The 22,878-nt window shown below is 40.8% G+C and overlaps 1 protein-coding gene across 4 annotated transcripts in view; it reads right to left on the bottom strand.

The window, feature by feature from the left end:
- RHOBTB1 (Rho related BTB domain containing 1) overlaps positions 1 to 22,878 on the bottom strand; it is a 55,777-nt gene that overhangs the window by 25,751 nt on the left and 7,148 nt on the right. For 3 of the 4 annotated variants that reach the window (XR_015222344.1, XR_015222345.1, XM_086616660.1), the window contains exons 3-4: positions 714 to 915; positions 244 to 347 (exon numbers count right to left, since the gene is read on the bottom strand). Coding sequence is in view for 2 of the 4 variants with exons in the window: in XM_086616660.1 (XP_086472786.1) it covers positions 244 to 347; positions 714 to 905 (296 nt within the window). In the remaining 2 variants the exon portion in view is untranslated. Of the gene's footprint in view, positions 1 to 243; positions 348 to 713; positions 916 to 6,200; positions 6,223 to 22,878 lie in introns of those variants that run through there. The other variant, XM_086616661.1, reaches the window with a different exon arrangement.

Genomic DNA, 22,878 nt, shown 5'->3' on the forward strand with positions numbered 1-22,878 from the left:
ACAGTTGTTCCCAGAGCTTAGCAGGCTGCTCAAGGAAATGTAGTGTAGTAAAACTATGCTGCTTTTTAAATATTTATATCTTTTTAATCCTTGCAGCAGATAATCCTCTTTGCAGTAGGCAGGAATATGAATACCCTTGATTGTTTTTAAGTCTTTGCTTTTCAAAACTAAGATTTCCATTTTTTTTTCTGCCCTAAAATTTTACTACAAGTATTACTTAAAATTTTGCTTGGATCAATTTACCTTCCATAAGCAAAGCGCCTGTCTTTGTGGTGGTCCCCAAACGTATCCCACAGCCTGAGAGAAACACTCACTTCATCCACAACATCTCTTGAGCGTTCAAGGACCTAGAACAGAACACACATAACATTCTCTTTCCCTCTTTCCCTCCATGAAACAAGTACAAACCTAATTCGCCTTGTAGGAACGTCCAAAGCACAACAGACCATGAGTCCACCACATGTAGTTTTCAGCAAGCGCTCTATTTTATAAAACAGGCAGAATATGCATCTTCCTAAAACCAGATCTGATAAGAAAAATTACTTTGGAATGAGAGACTCAGGACGATGCGTGTCAGACCACGGCTGCAGTAGAGACCAAGCATAAAACACTTGTGAGCTCATTGCTGCATCCTGACAAAGAAAGACTTGCCAATAAATAATAGGACAACCTCACAGCATGCGCTCCATATTCCGTACACCTGCGGTCCTTACCTCTTGGCAGACCCGGTACTGATCAATGGCCCAGACGGTTGGTACGTGAGTTGCCAGCAGCTGGTACTGAGTCAAGGTTGTATTGCACGCTCTTGCACAAATCAGACGAGTCTTTCCCACTGCGTTATCTCCAACCACCACACACTTGATAGTTTCAACGTTGGGTCTTTCGTAGTCCATGTCAGTGTCCATTTATCAAAAACTGTAACAAGACAGGTAAACTTGTTTTCTGCTACTGTGCAAAAACAACACTATTTAGAATCGGAGCCTTCTACTTGAGAGATGCCTGAAGAAGACAAACTCTTCAGAAAAAGCGTGTAGTCGACTGTACCAAGCAAGTCAGCCGTTCCTTTAAATACTGCACAGTTATGCAAATGCTCGACTATTTTGACCGCAGTCAGTTTGTGCTGTTCGCAGGCTATTTTCACTTCGGTTTCTGTAAACACAAGCCTGTTTGCAGAAGAAAGATCTCGGTGAAACAAGGACAGCTAGCGCAAACTGACCTCTTGCTAATACTTTTTTATGCCAAGAAGGAGAAAAGACTGGACATCAGTGGGTTTAACCTGAAGGATTCCAGTATAAACCTGCCTTCCATAATCTTGCCCATTCAGAATTTGATTTAGGGCTGTCCAAACAATATTGCTAACAGCAAGTCACACAGATGGTTTTAGTTATATGCACACAATAAAACTGACTTGTAAGTTGACTCCAGAAACTCTGGTCTCTACAAAACACAACTCCCGTTATATCCTGCATGCATTACACACTCTTCATTTTCCAATAAGTTTGTATAGATCACGGATTAAAATGAAACCAAACAGCCCAGCAGGAACTCCCAAATATACTTATCTATATCTAGAAATTCTTTTTCAAATGACACTGGAAAGTGAAGAGAAGGAGATTTTTGAAGATACTATCCTTGTGGAAAGTTAATATTGAAAATATTTACTTAAATATTCCACTGCAACATATTGAACAAATGCCTGGATGTGAATGTAAGCCAGAAAAAAATGGATATTAGAAAAACTAAAACCAACTCCTGCATGTTTACTACAGTCTGTCATTTTCACACAAAGGAATGTGGGATCACAGTTTGATATATCCGATTTTGGGTTTCTAATGTCTAGTAGTCTGCTGAGCAATCTGGTCTCTGCCAGGGAATTGTAATCAAGGAGGAAGAAAGGGGAAAATGCAAGGTACAAATATTTTCAGGAAGGCTTGCCTAATAATTATTTCAGCAAGGAAATCTATAGCAATTTAATTGACAAAACACAGGTCATCATCTGGAGTGATGGTGTCCTTTTTCCTGAGAAGAAAGCACTACAGATAAAGTAACCAAATTGTTTATTTCAATACCTTTTTTAATATTCACATCTCATTTGCACATAAATATAGAATATATATTAACTGTCAAGCTGTTTAAAATAATAGATATGACCTGTTTTGGTGTCCATTTTTCACTGTCAGAAGCACTATGTTCTGATTTAAGAAAAAGTACGTTTAGTAATTACTAGCCAAACACTAATTTTAACTGCATTCTTTCATTACTTAGTGATGTAAAGCAAGAAACAAAAGTTAGGGTTAGAACTAAATGTTACCCATTTATTTAAATTTTGAGCATGGACTGCATGCTAATAGCTATAATGACTAAAGTACAGTTACAATCTTTGTGTGTGGATGGAAGGAGTTAGAGACCACATGGACAGCAAGCTGCAAGGGTGAGTTTATGCCGCTCCTGCATCACACTGATATGTTTTCACAGACCTTGAATGCCTCTGGAAATGCTACGGCATGTAATAATAATGTAATAATACATTTTAGGGAGTTGTCCTACACTAGATTGAAACACGGGCCCAGAAACTCTTCATCCTGGCACAAGTACATGGCTATACTACTAGAGCTTTGCAATCTGCCAAACGTAGAGCAAATAACGTGGCTTCAAACATACATGCTCAATATCTACTGCATGTAAACCCTAATGGCCTTGTGATACCAACCTACTACGTCGTCACAGAGGTTTTAGCTGATAAGGAGACAAAGCTATTAAGATATTGCCTTTATCCCTTCATCTGATTTGTAACCTGCATCCTGAAAGGTTACTGCTCTTGAGGTAAGGGACTACAGAGACTTCCAGTTATCATCTGGATGTCTGCCATCCAACCACAGCTGCTTGTTGGATGCAAGCTCCCAAGAAGCTGATACCTGGGATGGCCCACAGGCTCTGTACCATCTCCATGAGTCCAAATATAAAAGAGAAATGAGCGCTAACTCATCTCTCCTCCTCTGCATCCTTTCAAAGAATACAGCCATGATACAAATAATAGTAAAAAAACAATACTTTTTTTTTCCATGTAACAGAGAGAGAGACATATTCGTACACCACAGCCTCAAAGGCAGGGCCCTGAATGAGTAGCAAAAACCCAAGAGGTTTCAGTATGTGATCTAAAAAAATTTCATTTCAAGCCTGAGAATAAACAGCAATCCCCTGACATAATATGTGGTATTAAATTACTTCATATTTTATTCATGCATGGACTAGACATCACAGATGGAATGTGGAAATGTTTACAAGGCTGGAAAACAAAATGAGGGAGTGTGGCTAGCCAGTGTGTCTGGTTGGTTTTAAACTATCAAGCAGAAAGATGCCAAACCAATTTTTCTTCCAACTCAATATTCCATTAAAATGCTGTTACACAGATTAGCTGAGGTTTTATATAACAACCTGATTTTAAAATTCTTCTTTAAAGTCCTTAAATGGTAGTTCTGCAAAAATGCACTTCAGTCAGTCACAAAATATGTATTAAGTACAGTCTGGAATCTTAAAAAAAATTTCCAAGAGGATAAAAAAGTGAGTTTAAAATTAATAGGCAAATCTAAATAAAAGTAATATGAGAAATCAATGCAATTATTTGAGAATCCTAGAAAAGTAATATAAGAAAATAAAATTTTAAATTTATTATTTTTAAAAATTTCTAATATACTTAGTAACTTAACTAAAGCAAAGTTATCACAGAACTTAGACACAGCATGCTGGAATGCCCTGTTGTAGATCTGTGACAGTCTAATGAAGATATTTTTAGTGTGACTCAGTACTGCACAGCACAGAGATTAAAATAAGCTGGGAATAAACACAAAACTAGAGTTTTGTGGCTATGTTAAGGAAAGTTCTTAAATCTACTCCAGCATATATAGTGTATCTATGTATTCAAAATGCAGATCATTTTAATATTTTTCACTGGTTTTCAGAGAGGGATTAAAACAGAAATAGCTCCTGAAGAGAATGACAGGCAGAAGCCTGGACAGATATTTAGACACCTCAAATAAAAATAGATGCTAACAATAAATTACAGTATAAACAATTAGTAAAATGTGTGGATTAAATACTCAATAAATGTAGCCAGAAGCATTCTGGCTACTGGAATGATTAAATCCAGGAACATGTACAAGATCTTAAAAATACAGCCACGGTTATTTTTTTTTAAGGTAGCCTCTAGGATAAGCTTGTGCTAAATCTATTATATAATCACACTGATTAAAAATTATAAACGTATTGACAAAACTTAAATTTAAAAACAAAAACCAACTAGATTTGAGCTCTGAAAGTCTGGTAACATCTGGGAAGACCAACTGGAACTGAAACAAAACTGGCTAGACGAGAGCAAACCAGTGTATATAAAGCTTAATTTAAAAAAAAAGCATAAAACTCAAGACCAATGAAAAACTTGCTAGAACCAACCTACAATCTGCTGCAGTATTTTTTTTCACAACAAAATAAAATAGGGTAAAGTAAGAGGAAAGTGACTGCAAGCGTGACCAGTCTCAGAGAGGACACTGCCTAAAAAGCCAGAGAAAGACAGAAAGGCCACCAAACAAGGAGCAGTGAGAAACTTACTATGGGAAAGATCCAATCAAATACGGCTGTTCCCAAAAAGCAAGCTGTGAAAGATTCAGCTACTTAATCCAGTTCTCGAGAAAGATGAGCAGATGGATGGAAATGAAAAAAAGATACTTGCAAGAATACCACAGGATCTCAAAAATCTCTTAGGATGTTTCTATTTTCACATTGTCACCTGTGATTGTTTGCAGATGAAGGGGAGACAGAGGCAGTCAAAAATCATGAGATGTGAGTAGGCTCAAGATGTAAGATAAAGCCATTTAATCAATTCATTGATCAGCAGGAAAGAACTATTCCAAATAAAGCTGATTTATTTCCAAAGAAGTATAAGGTTACTGTTCTGAACCATGGCTTGCAGATGGTTACAGTCAGTGATTTCTTTCTCTGTTGCTTCACCCTCAAATTGCTGTAGGGTGCTTGGTTTTTTGTTTAGTTTTTCCTCATTGCTGAATGAGTTGTTATTATTATCACTAAAAAACAGTTGTGGTTGCCATAGCACGCAGATCCTTCTCGCTAGTCAGCCTCAGTAATGAAACACTGCCTTTCTAGAGAAATTGCCCAACAGATCTGTAGATGAAGCGTATCACTTGATTATCTAGTCCGCTGGTACACAGTTTAAACACAACAGATGCACACGATCTCCCTCTGTGTGTATGAATACAGGCGTATTTATATGCGAAAGATAACCAGATCCTAATCATAAACTTGTCTTGTTTTAAGAATGCAGTTTAATACATTTAAAGCTATAATTGCATTTTTCTCTGCTGAAAAGAAAGTAGATAAAGATCCAAACCCAACCATGAGTTCCCTGTGCAGGATCAGGAATCCACCCCTACGAATCTCACTGCCTATGCAGCTAACTGCCCATTTTGAAATTTCTAGATATTTTAAATCATTGCTTAGCATAGACAAAACACACCCAAGATTTTTTTCAAAGAGCAGTAGCTAATTACCAACCCTTTTCTTTTCAGCAAAACATCACAAACAAATTACTAAGAGTGTCTACATTAATCAGTGATTATGGAGTGATCCTGCAGGCATTTACTTCTTAGCTCCGTACTTAACCACGTACAAGCAAGCTTGTTACTCAGCTCTTGCATAAAGAGTAAACTCTTCAGCTGAAGGTTCAGAGTGACAGCATGTAAGAACCTTGCCTGCCCAGTAAAGTTTAAGTTATTCCATGGAAAATAATTTTATAATTCCAACCTGTCTCAAGTAATCTGAACAAACATGCAAAGGAGGAAGTCCTTCGAAGAAACAGGTTGCAAACCACAATTACAACATCACAATTTTATTAAAGGAATCGAATGGAAAGAGACACCAAAGTCTAACAGCACTTAATATGAATGGTGCGAGTGGAAATTATTTGAAAAACTCAGACCACCAGTAAGGTAGTAAGACCATCAACATTTCTCCCTGAAAAACACATTCTTTTGAAACTATATGGAAGAGCATTTGCAGGTATTCTGTATTTCAATCTATTTTGAAGACGTATTTTTGGGTATAGTTTTCGAGTGACTCCTCCAGAGAGCCATTACGCAATCATAAAAGGAGTACGAAAAAAAATTTACAAGACTACGCAATGCTCTTACCTCCATCTCCAAGTTGCAAAATTATTGCTTGCAACCATGGAAACTGGAAAAGGAGATGCAAAATGCCAAGGTCTTCAGGCACTGAAGTCACCACCTTATACTGCAGAATCCCAAGGCACAGCACACTGGCAAGAACCAAAGAGCACATGAGCCAGAACAAGCATGTGAAGTGTTCGTTCTCAATATATAACCTGCCGCGTGTTGTTTCAGAATCTTAATGGATTAACATGTATATGCCAGGGGAAAAAGCAGGGGGACTTACTGTTCATTTGTGCAAGAGCATGGAATTCACAGACAGCTCTGATTTGGGGAAAGGTTAAGGGCCAAAAGCCTGTTTTGTGGTTTGGCTCAATTTAATCAATGAGTTTAGGGCCCTACCAAGCTTATTTGTGAAATAAATCACAATATGATATCAAGTAACAGATAAACTATAGCAGCTGCTGAAAGACCACCACAAAACATTTTTCACAAGGTATAAATTAATATTAATATTTTATTAAATTGGATGAGGGCCAATGGGGAAATTGCTTTAAAAAGAAAAACTATTCTTTGTCAGGATCAAAGAACCAGCTGGTGACAAAGAGTAATAAGACTCAAGGTGGGATCAGATCATTAGGTCACCAGGGGACAAAGATGGGCATGATGCATATCTGGCCGGATTCTCATCCAGCATGAAGAGGCATTGCCCTATTTTTTTAAAGTTCTGGCAGTTCAGATGGAAAGACTGAAAAGGAAAAGACTGACACAGGAGGAAGAAATTAATTATTAACTCTGGAATTTATCAACTACTTGCCCTACCTGGCCCATCAACAGAAGAAGGCAACAGACAACAGCCAATCCCTGGGAATGGAGAAAAGCCCTTATATTCTAAAGTTAACCTGATGACAAACATGAGACCCTTGGATCTGCCATGGGTAGAAAGAGAAGGGCAGCTAACTGAAATGTCACTTCACTGCATGAGGCGATAAATGAGATAACCCTGGCTGTTGCTGCTGAAAAAAAGGAGAGCACAGGTCAGCAGGAATGCCTTTATCTTCCACAAGGGCAGAAGCTGGTTCTACCCTTTTTCAGCTGTTCTGGGATAGTTGGGGTGGTTCAGCTTAGGGCCAGCATCAACAAGGAAATAAATCCCACAGAACGCTGCTAAAATTCGATACAGCTGGAGAAGGTAAGTATTGAGGTTGTCATCAAGACAGACACCGCTTGACTTGCCTGAACCAGCTTTTCACATAACAACTTTTGGCCAACGAGCATCACATTTAATACTGGATGCTACTCCTTACTGTGTGTTACCTGCTGGAGGAAAGAAGTTCGCAGAAGCCTCCATTCAGCTGCCACAATCCCTGCTCCATCCCTCAAGTTTAAAAGAAGGGAGCAAAAAATTGATTGTGGCCACACACAGAAATGAAAGGAGCAGCCTCTAAGGAAGATACAAAGTTGAAGACAGAACAGACGTCTCTTTGTTCACCTAGAAAACTTCTTGGTCAAATGATTGCCACAATCTCTTTGTAGAAACAAGGAATAATAATTCATGGCTTGTAGTATCAGAAGCCTGTCAGTCTGCTCTTTCTCAGCATGCTTGACTCCAGATTTGTTTGTTTCTAAAGCCCAGTTACTAGGACTCTTCCTCAAACCCAACCTACCTCTGTGAGGACACAACACCTTTTGATCAGTAAGAACGAGCACTTCATTAGATGACCAAAAATCAGAGACACTAGCAAAATACAAATTCTTCCCACATTAATGTATAAACCAGACTGCCCCAAAGCTCAATAGCTGAGTGTGAAAACATCCAATTTTAGGTACAATGAGTGATTGTCTTGAGCCTCCTGAAAACATGCAGTCCACAAGGACCTGTCTTTGTGTTATACACACTCATGGACTATCAGACCAAATAAAGATCCAAATGCAAAGTTCAGCATTAGACTTGAACTATGTCAATTTTCTGACGAGTTCTGGAAGACCTGAAGGACAGACATCAACAAGCTGATTACATTGAGCAGCTTACATATTATTTTGACCTCTGACATAGGTTGGGATATCCTTTGTGATGAGATCATCTCTCTAGAAATTAATCCATACAGCAGGTAAAGGACATTTAAACCATTTCAGAACCTTGTGAGTGAGAATCTGGGATCAGTGTTTTCTATACAATGGGAGAGCCTGCAACACTGCCACCCCTTCCCTAACCAATTCTTCAGAGTCTACCTCAAGAACAGGCCACAACACAGGGCAGTCCCTTGTGGTTCCTTTTGTTTCTTCTTTATTGCTGTACAGAGAGGTGTGAGGAAGGGTGACCACACTGGTCCCGCCCCTGGAAAGAGGGAAGTAATCTATAGCTGGTACATGACTGATTTAAGGCTCACACTTTAGCTTTGCAGATGCATTTTGTTAGGATTCTGGATACACCTGGCTACAACTGACTGCTCTTTCCATTTACCAGAGATGACCACAGCAGGCACAGGGGACTAGGCACTGACCAAGATCTGGCATTGCTGTGGGTCATAATCTGGCATATCATCGCAAACTGAAATGAACTGTGGCTGACATTTATAAAAATGGCTGAGAACCAAAGTAACTGAAGAACGGACAATACCCATTGATGGTGATAACTATCACCAAACAGCTGGTACTTTACAACGCAGCCACCCATAAAACACTATTATGCACTGAGTCCCTAAATTAGTCCTCCTCCTGCAACAAAAGATTACACTGCAGGAGCAGATTACAGGTGCACCTCTACTAGCATTTTGGTCCAGACCAAGAATAAATTTTTGAAGTAAATATCCCACTCATCACCACTTACCATGCTTTGATTCACATCAGGTGCAGCCACAGAGTGCATAAACTGAATTCCTTTCAGATGAACCTGAAGTGAAAGATGTGCCAACCACCACTAATAAGCGAGTGTTCAGTCCATAGGACCTGATTAAAAGTAATCTGAAGTAACACCTTTTGCCCCTGAAATGCATGCAGCATGGACACTGGGTCCTCAGCACCAACTTTTTCATCCCCAGGTCTGCTGAATCCTTAGCAACTGCAATGCTCAAGACTATCTGGGATAACATATAAAACTCGAGATTAAAGGGAGAAGGATCATTGGAAAAGCCTGATTCAACACTACCAGGTTTCATGGAAACAAACTCCTTAAAATCCCTGATTTTACTCTATGTAATTAAGAGCATCAGAAGCTTGTGCTGCATTAAACTACTGATACTGCAGCACAGGTTGTTATTGATTTCACTCATTTATAAATACAGGTGTTGACATTGTAGGCTCTGTTTGGGAAGGACATTATTCTGAACAATGTTCCCAACAGTATAGAAGGAAAAAAAAAACACACAACAATAACCACCAAGCAAGGCATTCTCCCAACTTTTGTGCATTTCTGTGGGGAAAATATTTATCAAGTTTTGCTAGAGCTACAAACAAAGAAAAATATTCCAGAGACACTGGTGACCTAGCGCAGAGAGTCGTTGAATTCACTTTCTGTGCTTGTTTTCCTTCCAAAAGACAGACTCGGGCTCTTGTTTCCTGCACTTTATGTGACATTTCTCATGCATTCTCCTCTTTGTTAATCAGTGATGTTACAAAGATATTACATGCAATTTTATTCACTCTTATATGTGATTGCTACAAGGAAACTACACAAGGAGAGTGAGACCTAATAATGACAGCAGGTAACCCCCCCCGAAAGACCTAAACACTGACTAGAATAGCAAATACTTCAGGATGGCAGACTCCAGATAAATGCTACTTTTGGATCTTGGGTCAAGTTCTGCATTCATGTCTCACGTGGAGATCCAGTCACATTAACTAAATTGTGCAGGAGGTGAGCGGAGTTTACTTTTAATGTCTAGTGCCACAGAGAGACTCATTTGCAAGGAAAAAAAAATTAAAAAAAGAGAAGAGAATTGTCATCTTGTGTCTTTCATGTCAGACAGAACAGAGAGGAAAACAGGAAAGTAGAATGGTGTTGGATGGGAATCAAAGGGAATCCATAACTTTATTTCATGAACCTGCCCCTAGTAACAAAGGGCTCGACTATCGCCACAGGGACTGCAGGCTGCACCAATTCCAGCTGTCACACCGTGCCACCATTCACTCCTTCGGCACAAGGTTTTGATTATGGAAACTCAATCAATGATCCAAGGGTACATTCCCACCAGTCTGACTAGGCTTGCTACGAGCTGCTCTGCAAGTCTGCTGTGTGCAGCAAGGCCTGCTCAGCCTTTTCTCTCCCCTCTTCCCGAGCAAATACTTCGTTCTACAACATTTGCATACTCTTCTGGCAGGATAAATGGGAGCAAGGGAGGAGCATGTCACCTGTTGCTCCTCTACTTCTAGTTCAAGGCTTTTCTGTCCTTTCATCTCCTTCAGCACAGGGCAACATCTGGATGCAGGACTTAAGCATTTTTGCAGCAAACAAAATGTATTAGCAAAGAATCAAACATCGGGATTTACTGGTCAAGTGATCAGCTCTTCCTGTCAGCCTAATGCTCTACAGTATTTGTGAAGCTTGGAATTTTAAAAGGGCACATGTTTTACAAAGCTTTCCAGAGCTGAAATTGATGTTTATCTCTTCTTGGGTAAAAATACTTCTGCACATCTGAGCCTGCCCCAGATCATATGCTCCTTAAGTATTATGTCACTTAGATAAAGAACCCTAGAACAAATATTGAACTAAGGTGGGGTTTTTGTTTTATTTTTTTCTGTTAATCATGTATAGATACAATGTATACCCGAGACATAGAATCAGGCATACAAATCCAATGTGCGTATAAAAGAAAAGCATAACCTAGTGGGACAGGACATCAGAAAAATACTGAAAAGAAATGAAGCTGTTTCCATGTACCGTGACTCCCAATCCTGAAATACAGCCTGTACAGACACAGGTGCCATGCAAGTGCTGCTTACACTGAACTGTCATGGGGCAACTCTTTAAAGCAGCCCTAACAACAGAGTTCTTCTCCCCACATGCTTTACTTCTGCTTAGAAAGACCAATAGCTTAAGAACTGACCCAAGCACACTGAATAGACTAATTTCCACCTCAGCTTCTATTACAGCTCAAGCCGAACATTTGGCTTTGAGTCAGCTGCATGTCCTGAAATAGTACACAAACCGAGGATGAACAAAGTCATTGAGAGTATTCTGGCATCACTTCCTTGCTCTCGCTGTGACCATATGCAGAGCTTCAAGGGCTTTCTTCTGTTACTACCATCTTTTAAACAAGTATATTGCTGCCTTCGGAAGCCGGAGTAGTGCCTCGACCAACAGAAGGCAACTCGAAGCTCTCCGACTAGTCTGCGTCAGTCTGTCCCCTGACTAGTTTCTCTTCGCTCTTTACGCTGCATACCACAATATCTGCGCTAAAGGTTGACTTAACAGATTGAAGTCTGCTACTGTTTGTCTCTACAGCCCCTTTCTATGGCCCCCAAACAGGTCGGACACCTGATAATCTGTGTGCTGCGAGACCCCCCAGCAGCCTCCTGCTGTTGTCACAGCAACCCACAACAGACTCCACTGACACAGCAGGGGGAAAAAAGAGACGGAGAGAGAGAAATCCTTCAGGTTTTTGGTAAATGACACTCAGAAGTACCAAGCGCCAAGAGGTTTCTGCTTCCCGTACACATCGTACCCCTCCGTTTTTGCCTTGCACCTCGTGGCCTCGCTGGAAGAGGAAGCCAGCCAGATCTGCTTCACCAAGGACTCAGCCCTCTCTGTCCTCGGGGGAGGGGAGGATGCCCCCCCTCTCTCTCTCCCGACGGGACGGGAGCGCACCTGCGGGGAGACGGGACGCGCAGGGCGGCTGCGGAGCCGCTGGCTGCCAGTCCGACCCGGCTTCGCACACGCAGCCGCGACGGCTGCGCCGGCAGGTCGGAGCACGATCGCGCCCGGGCGACGCGGCACCTACCCGGGAGGGCGGGATGCCCGGCAGCCGGCGCGCACGCAGCGGGACTGGCCCCCGGCCCCGGCGGGAGGGCAGGGGGGTGGCGGCCGCCACCGCGGCCCCTTCCCGCTGCTCCTTATGGCGGCGGGGCAGCGCCGGGAGCCGGCCCGAGGCGGCAGGCAGGCAGCATGCCGCCGGCGCGGCTCTGCCCGCCCGGCCCCGCGGCGCTGACTCGGGCGGCGGCGGGGCCGGCGGCAGCTGCGCGCCCCGTGACGTCGGCAGCCCGCGCTCTATTTTTAGCGCGGCCGTCGAGTTTCATTCATGAAACCGGCGCCGCGCGTAGAGGGGCGGCGGCTGGAGACGCGCCCGGCGCTGCGCTGCACGGCCCGGCCCGGCCCGGCCAGGCACGGCCCGTCTCCGGGCGGCTGCCGGCGGCGCGGAAAGCGCGCACCCGCAAGCGGCGGGCAGCGCCGGGCGCAGCCCCCTTCTCTGTCCCGGCACCAGCGCTCCGCGGGGGGCTTCCGCCACGGCCTCGCACGGGAAAAGGTCGGACACGAAACTCGACAAAAACAAATGAATACACCCCGCCCCCCCCCCCCGTGTATCCACCACACACGCTGTAAATAGTGCGCGTGCATAAACAAGGCACGGGTCCTGACGGGCCCCGGCGTAATCCCCTAAACTGGGTGCGCGGTTCCTTAGTGCAGGCGCGGCCCTTGTGTTTTGAAATGGCTTCTCTCCGTTTTCACTAATGTTTGAACCCTTCCTGTGAAACAGACGCACAATTAAACCACGACCCCCCCTTTCTCTTAAGCTGACAATCCAGACTTGGAGTTTTCTAAGCAGTGAAAACGGCTCAAGGCCCTGCCTGTGACTGGGAAAAGCACTCGCAATGCAGACCGGGCTCCCGCCTCTTCTATTTACCGCTTTTCACCACCAACAATGTAACTAACCAGCGAGGGGCGTGGGGACAACTGCTGCAGCTAAAGGAACGTTTTTTGACATAGTTATGGCTGTTGGAAAGAAAATGATGTCTTACAGCAACCTGGACTCGCACATTGCACAGTCTTACAGCAATAATACAGTTGTTTTTTGAAAAACATGTTATAAAGTTGTTTTAAAAACACCACTTCCAATAACAGGTTAACAGCACCCAACTGCATTTGGTAAAAGTCAATTACTTACATTTTTCAAATACACAGAAGCCAAAATTACATTAACCAGGTCAGACTGCAATGATTTTCAACTGAGTACATCTACATCAGGAAAAATTACAGTCTGCCACTTCATATCACAGGAGGCTATTAGGTGCAGAAGAACAATGTTCATCATTGCAAATTTAAGTGTTACTTTCCTAGCTTTGCACAGTTTGGATGAACAAGACAAATGCATCAGAAACTAAAGCAACTCTCACCCAGACATCTGCTTGCAATCAGAAAAATTTTGAATTGATAATGTAGGCAACCAAAAGTAAAAAAAAAGTCAACAGATTTAAAAGTTGTAGTATAATTACGTTCCATTTTTTAAGTTTCAGGCTCTACATGAACTATTTTTTCTCCACAAATGAGGGCTAAAAATTTTTATTCTATGCAAGAACAACAATCCCAGTGTATTCACTTGTTTCTAGGACACACAGCTTTTAGGAAAACAATAAGGCCCAGGTTTATTCCACTTAATTCAGTGGGCTGAGCAAAGCAGGGTGATAAAACACAGTATTCCTTTTACTAGACTGTTTCAGTATGGCAAATCTTAATTCCTTATTGGCACCTTTGTTTTACAGCCTAAATGACCACTTTCTGAAGACAAATCCCAGAGCCAGGACCCCATCTCTCTATTAAACACAGCGAGACTATCACTGCTGCAAACTGAATGAATGTTATTGTCGCAACAGGTAAATTAGCATCATCTGGGAGAAAATTGATACAAAGCAACCAGACTTGCTCTGATGCTGACTCAAAAAGTATTGGATTGCCACAACAACAAAAAAAAACAACCACCCTTTAGATCTGCTTGCAAGCTTCTAGAGTGCTTTTCTATAAGAATAGAGAAGAGGGCAGGAAGAAGGGCCAAAGTATTATTTTTAGTGCACAACAGTAAATTTAGCAGAATGACAAAGATTAGTTAGGTGGTTAAAATGGGTAGAAGAGAAACAGGGCTTTGCTTTTGATGGGGATAAAGAAAAGGTCTCAAGTTTCTCTCTTTCCTTCTGTTTCATCAAAGGGGACCCGGGGCCTGAAGGCTTCTGCAGCTGTGGAAATAGCTAGATGCTACTGTGTAGTTTCCATTTTAATGACTGTCTACAGCCAACTTTTACCATTCAGTGCTTTCCCACCTCAAACGTCTAACTTCTTATATAATTCAGATTGCAGCTTTTCCAGCAAAGTATAAAATAAAACCCCAGGACAGCTAGAAGCTCTCTGTTCTCTGACACATAATCCTATTGATCTGTATTTACATTTTTTCAGCCTTTTAAACAGTTGAGTTTTGACCATAAACTTGAGTGACACACCTTGAGAAGTGGCATGCCGATGGAATGCATCTCTAATAGAGTGTAAAGCAACTGACAGCTTCCAGGCTTTGACACAAGAAAGCACAGTAATAAACCACAAGTATTGCCACTGACTTTGCATAAGCATTAAAAATAGATGAGTGGTAAAGCTTTACTCAATGAGATGTTTAAGTATGCCAGGTAGCCAGTTTGGATTTGTCTTTTTTATTTGTTTGTTTTCCTGGGACGATAACAGCTACAGGGAAAGGGAGAAGGAAATAAGTTCCATCTTTGCAAGCAATCCTAAAGGACGTGGCATAGGACCATGGCTAGCATTTAACTACAGAGTGAGCTTTTGCCAAGTCTGTACAGCTTTCCAAAACATGATTATGGGCTGCCAAGAGTGCCCCCTCATTGCATCTCCGTTATGTACTTTTAACACTATTACACAACTTAGAGAATAACTGGATAAAAACCAATAAAATAGTAACTAAAAAAATGCATTCACACCCATGGAGAATTCTACTTACTTGGGAGTTATTCTAGTTTTGCTAAATCACAAAATGCATTTGGAAGTGCAAATGTAAAGGTATATTCCCATATGCTCCAATATCGTACTTGTTACTCTGGGGCTAAATTAACCTTTTGTTTTTGAGAATATATTTCTCAGATGATTAAAAAACACCAGGAGAGAACATCAGTTGTGCATAAACCGTAACAGAATTTACAAATAACCTTTTTACTCCTGGATCTGGAGAGTTAGCTCAGCTTTAGAGGCTGCTCCAACATGCAGTGTTAGCAGAACTCCTTAGGCAGCTTTCTACCAGCTAAGAAACGCTGAAGCTCACTGCCCTCAGGCCCTTCCATCCTCTGTGCACCTGAGACATCAGAGAAAGGCTCAGGAGGAGACAGGCTGAAAAAAATACCAGTCAAGGATAACAGGAGGTGCAGGAAGAGGGGACTACAAGAATTTACTTCAGCTTCTTTGTCAAAACTCTTCTGGAAGAGGAGGAAATGAACTAGCCCGCACTTCTTATCACCCCATTATAATCTGAGTCTGCTGTGTCTGCAGAAGAATGATAGTCTAAGCATGGTAAGTCTGGGGTTTATTTTTTATATTACTGTTTACCAGCCTTCTGAGAAAGTCTACATCCCAGACCCATCCAGACTCTGGATGTGGAAGGCCATGTGGAAGCAAGGGGTTCCTCCCTGTATTAGAGGTCTAGGCAGTGTCTATCACAGACACCTGCTAAAAAATGAAAAAAAAAAAAAATCAAATCTAGCGATGTGGCCCCTTGCTCCCTCTCAGGACCCGCTCAAGCTTTTAATTCAGGACAACTGAATTATTTCCCCTCTGTTTTAGGTAGTTACACCTAAACAAATGCAGTTGCCAAGACAAAGTTAGACACAATGACAACACTCAGCATGGACAGCTACAGGAGTGGGCTTGAGTGTGTACTGAGAGAGGGAGGATCTGACATTGGAAAGGCAGCCTGAGACAGTCTGAAACTGAAACTCAATAGTACAGGACAAACTAGAGTTCCTCTCTCTCCCTTACCCCTGAATGCAGGGGCCCTTCATATTAGAAGACTTTAAGAGCACGTTAAGATTAAAAGATTGTTAGTGGAAATATGTTTAATTGCACAAGGAATTAAGTAAAACAAAGTAAGCTAAATTATCCTGTACGGGCTCCATGTTGGATATGGCAATCTCACAGGGACAGAAGGAGCTCTCTACAGTCCATGAAACCTGCTTTCAACAATACAAAAGAACATGAATGAATGGCATACAACCAAAACAAGGAGACGTGGTACTTCAGTTATGGACTTCACCATTCACCCATTTTATGTGATATATGTAGTCTCAGCCAGCTGGCAGCACATGAATTAAAGTATCAGAATTAACCAGCTCCTGTCATTGAAGTCTACTTTCTCCTCACAATTAGGCTTAGAGGCTTTAATTATGTGGATAGATCAAAATAACTTCTAACTACTTCTGTAATGGATTAGTATATATTCCATTAGATTTTATCCATTAAAAAAATTCATAAAGAGAATAAATGCCTTGAAAAAACTATGTAAATGCGTATTATATACACGTTGAAATAAAGTTCAAGTCATTTCCTGTCAATACCATTTTTGCATTAATGAATTTGCATTCAGAACTGTAATGTACCCATGTCAAATCCTTACACATTCACAATTAGCGTTCTTTTCAAAACTATTACGTATTGTATGCAGTCCTTTTTTCTCTTTGGTGTAATAAGGGCAGCGTTTGACATAAGGTACTTCTATTTAGTGATGAAAACACCTATTGTTGACAACTGTGCAAATTGATAAGGTCAGTTGCATTCCTTTTCATGCTATCCCACACAATTGCTTCAATTCTCAGAGATGGAGGCATGTAAGATATACAATGATATCTTCACTGTGTGGATTATGCACTAACATAGGCCACTATGCATTTATTTGTTAGGGTTTTCTTCAGTTATTCACTGAATGCTAAATATAGTGCAAGATCATCATCTCTTAAGAAGCCTGCAATGCACCAGATTTTATTAGAGCATTCTATGAATGATATATAGTACCACTTGTTTCCTTTATGAATTGTATTTCCCAACTCTAACCATTCTATGATTCTTTTTCACTGGCAGAGGGATATAAAATGCTTAATATATGCATACATTTTAAACAGCTGGGTAAACAAGAAAGGGATTATCTAGAGAAGAAAAACACCATTTTATAATTTGGAATAAAAATTAGATACCTAACACTTTTTCAGAGGGTTATATTCCAACAATGCTATAGTTTTCAGTCTAATCACATGTAGGATGCTGGCTTTTGCCTTCTGCTTCCATATTTAACCTGTTAATTAGAAAACCCTGCTCTCCCCATCTTGCCCCACAACAGAATCCCAATTTAGGTGGGAAGGGGCCCCCGGAGGTCATCTAGTCCAACCTCCTCTTCAATGCACAGCTAATTTCAAAGCTTGATCAGGTCAAGGATGGTAAGTCCAGTCTCCAACCCGCCTGTTGCATTGCTTGGCCACTTACTATGAAAATGTTGTTCTTGACATCCGGTGAGAATTTCCCTTGCTGCTACCTGTGACTGCTGCCTGTTATCCTTTTGTTGTGCAACTGTGAGGAGAGTCTAGTTTCCCCTGTAACACCTTGCTGGGTACCTGAGATAGTAATTAGATGCCCTTTTAGCCTTCTCTTCTCCAGGCCAGATAAACAGCTCCCTCAGTCTCTCTACGTACATCTTGTGTTTCAGGCCCCTAACCGTACTACTGGCCCTTCATTAAACGCTCTTCAGTTGGTCAATCTCTCTACAGCACTGTGAAGCCTGAGACTGGACACAATTCTTCAGATGCAACCTCACAAGCGCTGAGTAGAGGGGAATAATCACTACCATTGACGTCCTAGCTACGGTCCTCCTAAGGCAGCCTGGTACGTGGTTAGCCTTTGTTGCTGGAAGGACACTCTGCTGACTCAGGTACGTCTCAGCCTGTTCACTTGCACTGTCAGAGTCTCATGAAACATTACAAAACCCTATTACTGCCTTTGCTACTGTACTACTTCTTCTACAGGCTGCAGAGTCTGGTCTTAAAAGGGAGTCCCTACTTGAATTGTCCCAGTTTGCAAAGTTAAGTGTACCAGGATATAATTAAGCAAAATAATATTTTGGCTTAAAATGAAGAACAGCAAGAGAAACAGCTGAACAGTTATATAAGAGTCTCCCAAGGGAAGAAGTGGCAGAGTTATGGCTCGCTGCATTCACAACCTAGAGAGGACAAGGCTGTACTAAGAATTTGTTGTACAGCACAGTTTTGTACTAAATGTGTAATTTTATTTAATAGTAACAAGTCTATAACTTGTATTTGCTATATTCCTTGCTTCTACATCCTTAAAACTACAACATGGGTAAAAGAGATTTAATCAGCTTACAAAACCAGTTCCAAACAGAAGCTAAATGGGAAGAACTGACTAGTAGGAGGATTTATTTTTGAGCGTATGTCATTTTGCTGTTTGGCAAGGGAATGAAACTGGAAGTGTTTGCACCAAAGCGTTACAAGATTTTTTTCCCAACTATCCAAAGCATGCCTGCTTTATCAGCTATTTCTGAGATTTTAAGAGGTTTCCCAAGGTACAGGGGATTCATCTTCAAAATCAACAGTTTGCCCTCTATGGCAATGTATTGGAGTGTTATATTTTATAAAGTTCACTAACCAAAATTAAGGGTAATACTATGCTTAATGCAGCAGTGAGAATTTGACTAATATGAGAAGAATTATTCTAATTTCTTGATAATTCTGTCCCTAGCTATTGTCTCTGTTCACAGGCTGAGACACGCCAGAAAAACGCTTTCAGCCCAGAATAACTCTTTATTGCCACTTCACGGGACAACATTCACACATACGTGAAATGCTAATCCCAGGAACAAATCCTCACCTTGAAGAACTGATTTCATGTCTGTACTATGTTATTCATTTATCTTACCTGTAGTGCTGGCAACTGCATAACTGTCAAGAGTTTCTTAAAACTTTTCTGCCATGTTAATGGCAGAAATCAGATGTTAATGGAAAGAACTTTTTTGTGGAATGAAACAAGAGTCATAGCAAATAGTCAGCTGGAGAAGATTTTCTGTCTGTCTGACCTTCTGGCTAGCTGTCCCTCCTCTGTGTGGATCAGTCAAAATACACTTCTGTCTAAGTACTGAGTTTCAAAGAGACAGTGATATCTTGGAAACCCTTTATACTACAAGAGGAGGTTTTCAATGGCAAACACAGTCTTTGCTTCTCTTCTCACTCTTGATCCAAGCTATTGAGCTTTCAAAGCCATATATAAATAGACCATTTCTCATTCTTTTAAGCATTATAAATGCTCTCCCTGCCTTTTGAGGCTCATAAAAATCACCTAATGTATTAGAAGTTTAGTGGCTTTACGTGCAGAAGAATACAAAACGTAGACCAAATTTTAGAAGTTGAAATATTGGTCAAAGAATGAATTGCATAAATTCTGCAGGAGCAATACATAAACACAGATCTCTGCAACGACATACCTTTACTGATCTGAGTTGCTTATACAGGTGCTATAAAGAAATCACAAGAACAAGTCTTGAACAGAGATCTCTAATTACAGGAACTGGAAGGTGTAGAGTAGGGGTGGTGAGGAGAAGAAAAGCAAAGTGGATTTTCTCCTCTTTTTCACAGTTGCTGAAGACTAGTATTATTGGTCTCTGAATCACTACTTATATACAAGAACAGCAGCCAACAGTCATATTCTGATCTTTACAGGATGCCAAACCAATAGAGCAGGATTAAACAGTAAAATCAAGGGCAGCTTAATCTCACTATCATTAACCTTTGAGAAATAGTCTTATTAACTACAACTTAATTTTCTGCACCTCTGTCCCATAGTTAGCTAGACATGAAAGTAAAAGACCCCAAATACTGTTTAAGAGCCTGATATAAATCCTACCGAAACTGATGGGGAAAAGCTTCCATTGACTCCTATGGGTTTCCATTCAGGTGATAATTCAAGAAGAGAAAGTCCACAGAATTAGTTGCAACATGCCTGTCTTAGAAAGATGATGACATATAACTTAAAGTAGCTGAAACAAAACAGCACTGAATGAAACACCTCTCACTAATATTTTTTCCACTAGGTTGTTCAAAGAATGTACTGGTTTGGATTACAATCCCCCCCCAAGATTACAGTACAATTCTTTATTTATTTTTGAAAAGTGTGATTCTGCACAGTCACAACACTGTGGCTTTAATCATTAAGATACAAATTCAAAGTCTGAAACTCCTGTTACATTCTGCACATTCTCTACTTTTGGACCATGCACTTTTTGAAAGAGAAAGCTTTGCCAGGAAGGTAAGACCTTGTGCTTCTTACAACCATTTACACCAGTTTAATGATGTGATTTAGTTACACTAGCAGAGATTGCCGAGCAAAGGCTGCACTTTTGCAGCACAAACTTAAATTCACTGAATTAGACTGGATTGTATCAACACAAGGTTCCTACTGTCCAAACAATGCTCAACTATTTCAGCAGTTTACTTCAATATGTTTAAGCAAACCAGTTACCACTTTTGTGTTTTCCCAATGAGTCAAGGCCTTAGATCATATGCAGAAAGAATATTACCAGGGTTGGTTCTGATGGACATCTTTCTCCCCCTGAAATACACTGTTTTGCTAGAATTTATAGAAAGTATCTGAAGGATAACAGTAATTGCAGAAATTGCAGAGAAATGCGCACAAGCGATCCATACAAGTGAATGCACACAAGTGAGTCCAAGTCTAAGAAGCCGGGAATGAAGGCAGTTTGCATATTTCACTGCAGGCTGTTTGATGAGCCTTTCCCAAATAATGTTTATTAGGAGTAGTTACCAAAAAAGATTTTTTTAACGCTACCATTCAAAAGCCATCAACCATGAAAACACATCTTTCTTGCACACATTTGCAGCTTTTAGAGAGAGTGTGGAACATACTACCTCCAGTAGCTGTCAAAGTATCAGTGTTACAGGCTTGAAACACAGATTAAGCGAAAGACAGAGAGCTTACAGGGTTCAAGTGACTATGTGCACTGTGTGATTCGCAAAGTATGGAGAAAAAGATATCACTTTCCAATTACACAAACAGATAACTGCAGTGTTTAAATATGTCAGGAGCAGAATTTACCTTCATGAAATTAAAACCAAACTAGAACCACCAGCAGTGGTTTTGAACTTGATCATGCATTTAGGGAGCTTTAATAAAATCAAAAGTATTCCAGTGCCTTGAAATTTCTCATGCACTCATTGCTTGGAAGTCGTATTGCCAAAGCATCTTGAATTCCGCTAACGGGTTTTTTTTCTTTTTCAATAAAGCAGTAAGGCATGTAGCTTTTTATTTTTAAAGAAGCCTTTACAGTCATTTCTGCATCAGGCTAAGAGTCCTTTTCCTGGGTAAGAGTAGAAGAGAAGAACTACAAAGGTATTAATCTCATTTGCTCTCACACATATTGGCAAAAGTGCAAGAACAGGGTGCGTTTTGTAGCATTACAGAAGCTCAAGCGAACTGAATGCCTTCCGCAATTCATCTCCAAAATATTTTTGCAGGAAAAAGTACGAATTATTTACAGAAGCCTACAAAATTTTTCCAAACTACATCTGTCACAGAAGACAAACATTTCTCCGCCATTCCACTTTAAAATAGGTGAACAGCACTTATTTTTTACATTAGGCTTGTAGCTGAAATTCAAAACTACAGCTAAAATACTATTGTATTATTATTGTAAGAGAAATGTTGAGAGTTCCTTAATTATAGTGTTGCCAGTGGGAACCACTGTTGCAAACACACAAAGAAAGGAAGATTAAAAGAAACAAATTCACCCCTGAAGAAATTCCAGTGGAGACAGTTGCCTGACCCAGAGGTATTGTCCTTAGAAGACTGGGAAGTATTTTTTGAAATGTTGCTCTTTATTTAGTGATCAATAATCTACATGTATGCCTAAGCACATATGACAGTCAAAAACATGTATCTGAAATAGAAGAGCTAAATTTAAGGAGTTCAAGTGTTACACAATAGCCATAAATCAAGAAGTGAAACACATGGGTAGTTGTAAGGGCCACAACATACATATCTGTCTCAGGTGTAAGTGGTACTTGTTGCTCAGGACAATTATTGGAACACCTGCGCATTTAGGTGCCCAGGTAAAAGCACATTTCACCACTGACAAAGGGGTGAAAACAAGCAAGTATCTAAAGCTCAGGTACTGCTACCATACTAAGTATGTTTTTATTGCTAAAAATACTCATCTCAAGAGTTCTAGGCCCTTGCTTCCGAAAGTGAGAGGCACAGGTAATTCCAGTTGGCAAGGGCATGCTCTGGGGTGACAGCACTGGTTTTATATCACAACTGGGTTTTCTTGTGTTGGGTACCTTGTTGCTGAAGGTCCCTGAATTAATGGACATTTCAGAATCGCATCATTTCTTTCTTAATTTCCCAACTAATAACAACACTGAATTGTTTCCTGATTCTGCATAGGTTTTGTAAGAATCATCCATTGTCCTTTATCAAAAGCACAGGAAATCCCATGATGAAGTTAGAAACGTGCTTAGTACAGGCTTTCAATAATCCGTGACAGACATTGCTAGAGAACATAAATTTAATTACAAGGATTAAAAGCAACAAACAGCAACACTGCCTCTTCCCCCCTCACCCCAACTGCAGACACACAGCAATCCCCCAATTTTTCTCTATTTACAAGCAATCATAAGCTTGTGAAGAACTAGCTCCAGCGGTTTTAAA

The sequence above is a fragment of the Tauraco erythrolophus genome, chromosome 9, assembly GCF_009769465.1.
Source record: "Tauraco erythrolophus isolate bTauEry1 chromosome 9, bTauEry1.pri, whole genome shotgun sequence".
In the NCBI taxonomy this organism is placed as follows: Eukaryota; Metazoa; Chordata; class Aves; order Musophagiformes; family Musophagidae; genus Tauraco; species Tauraco erythrolophus.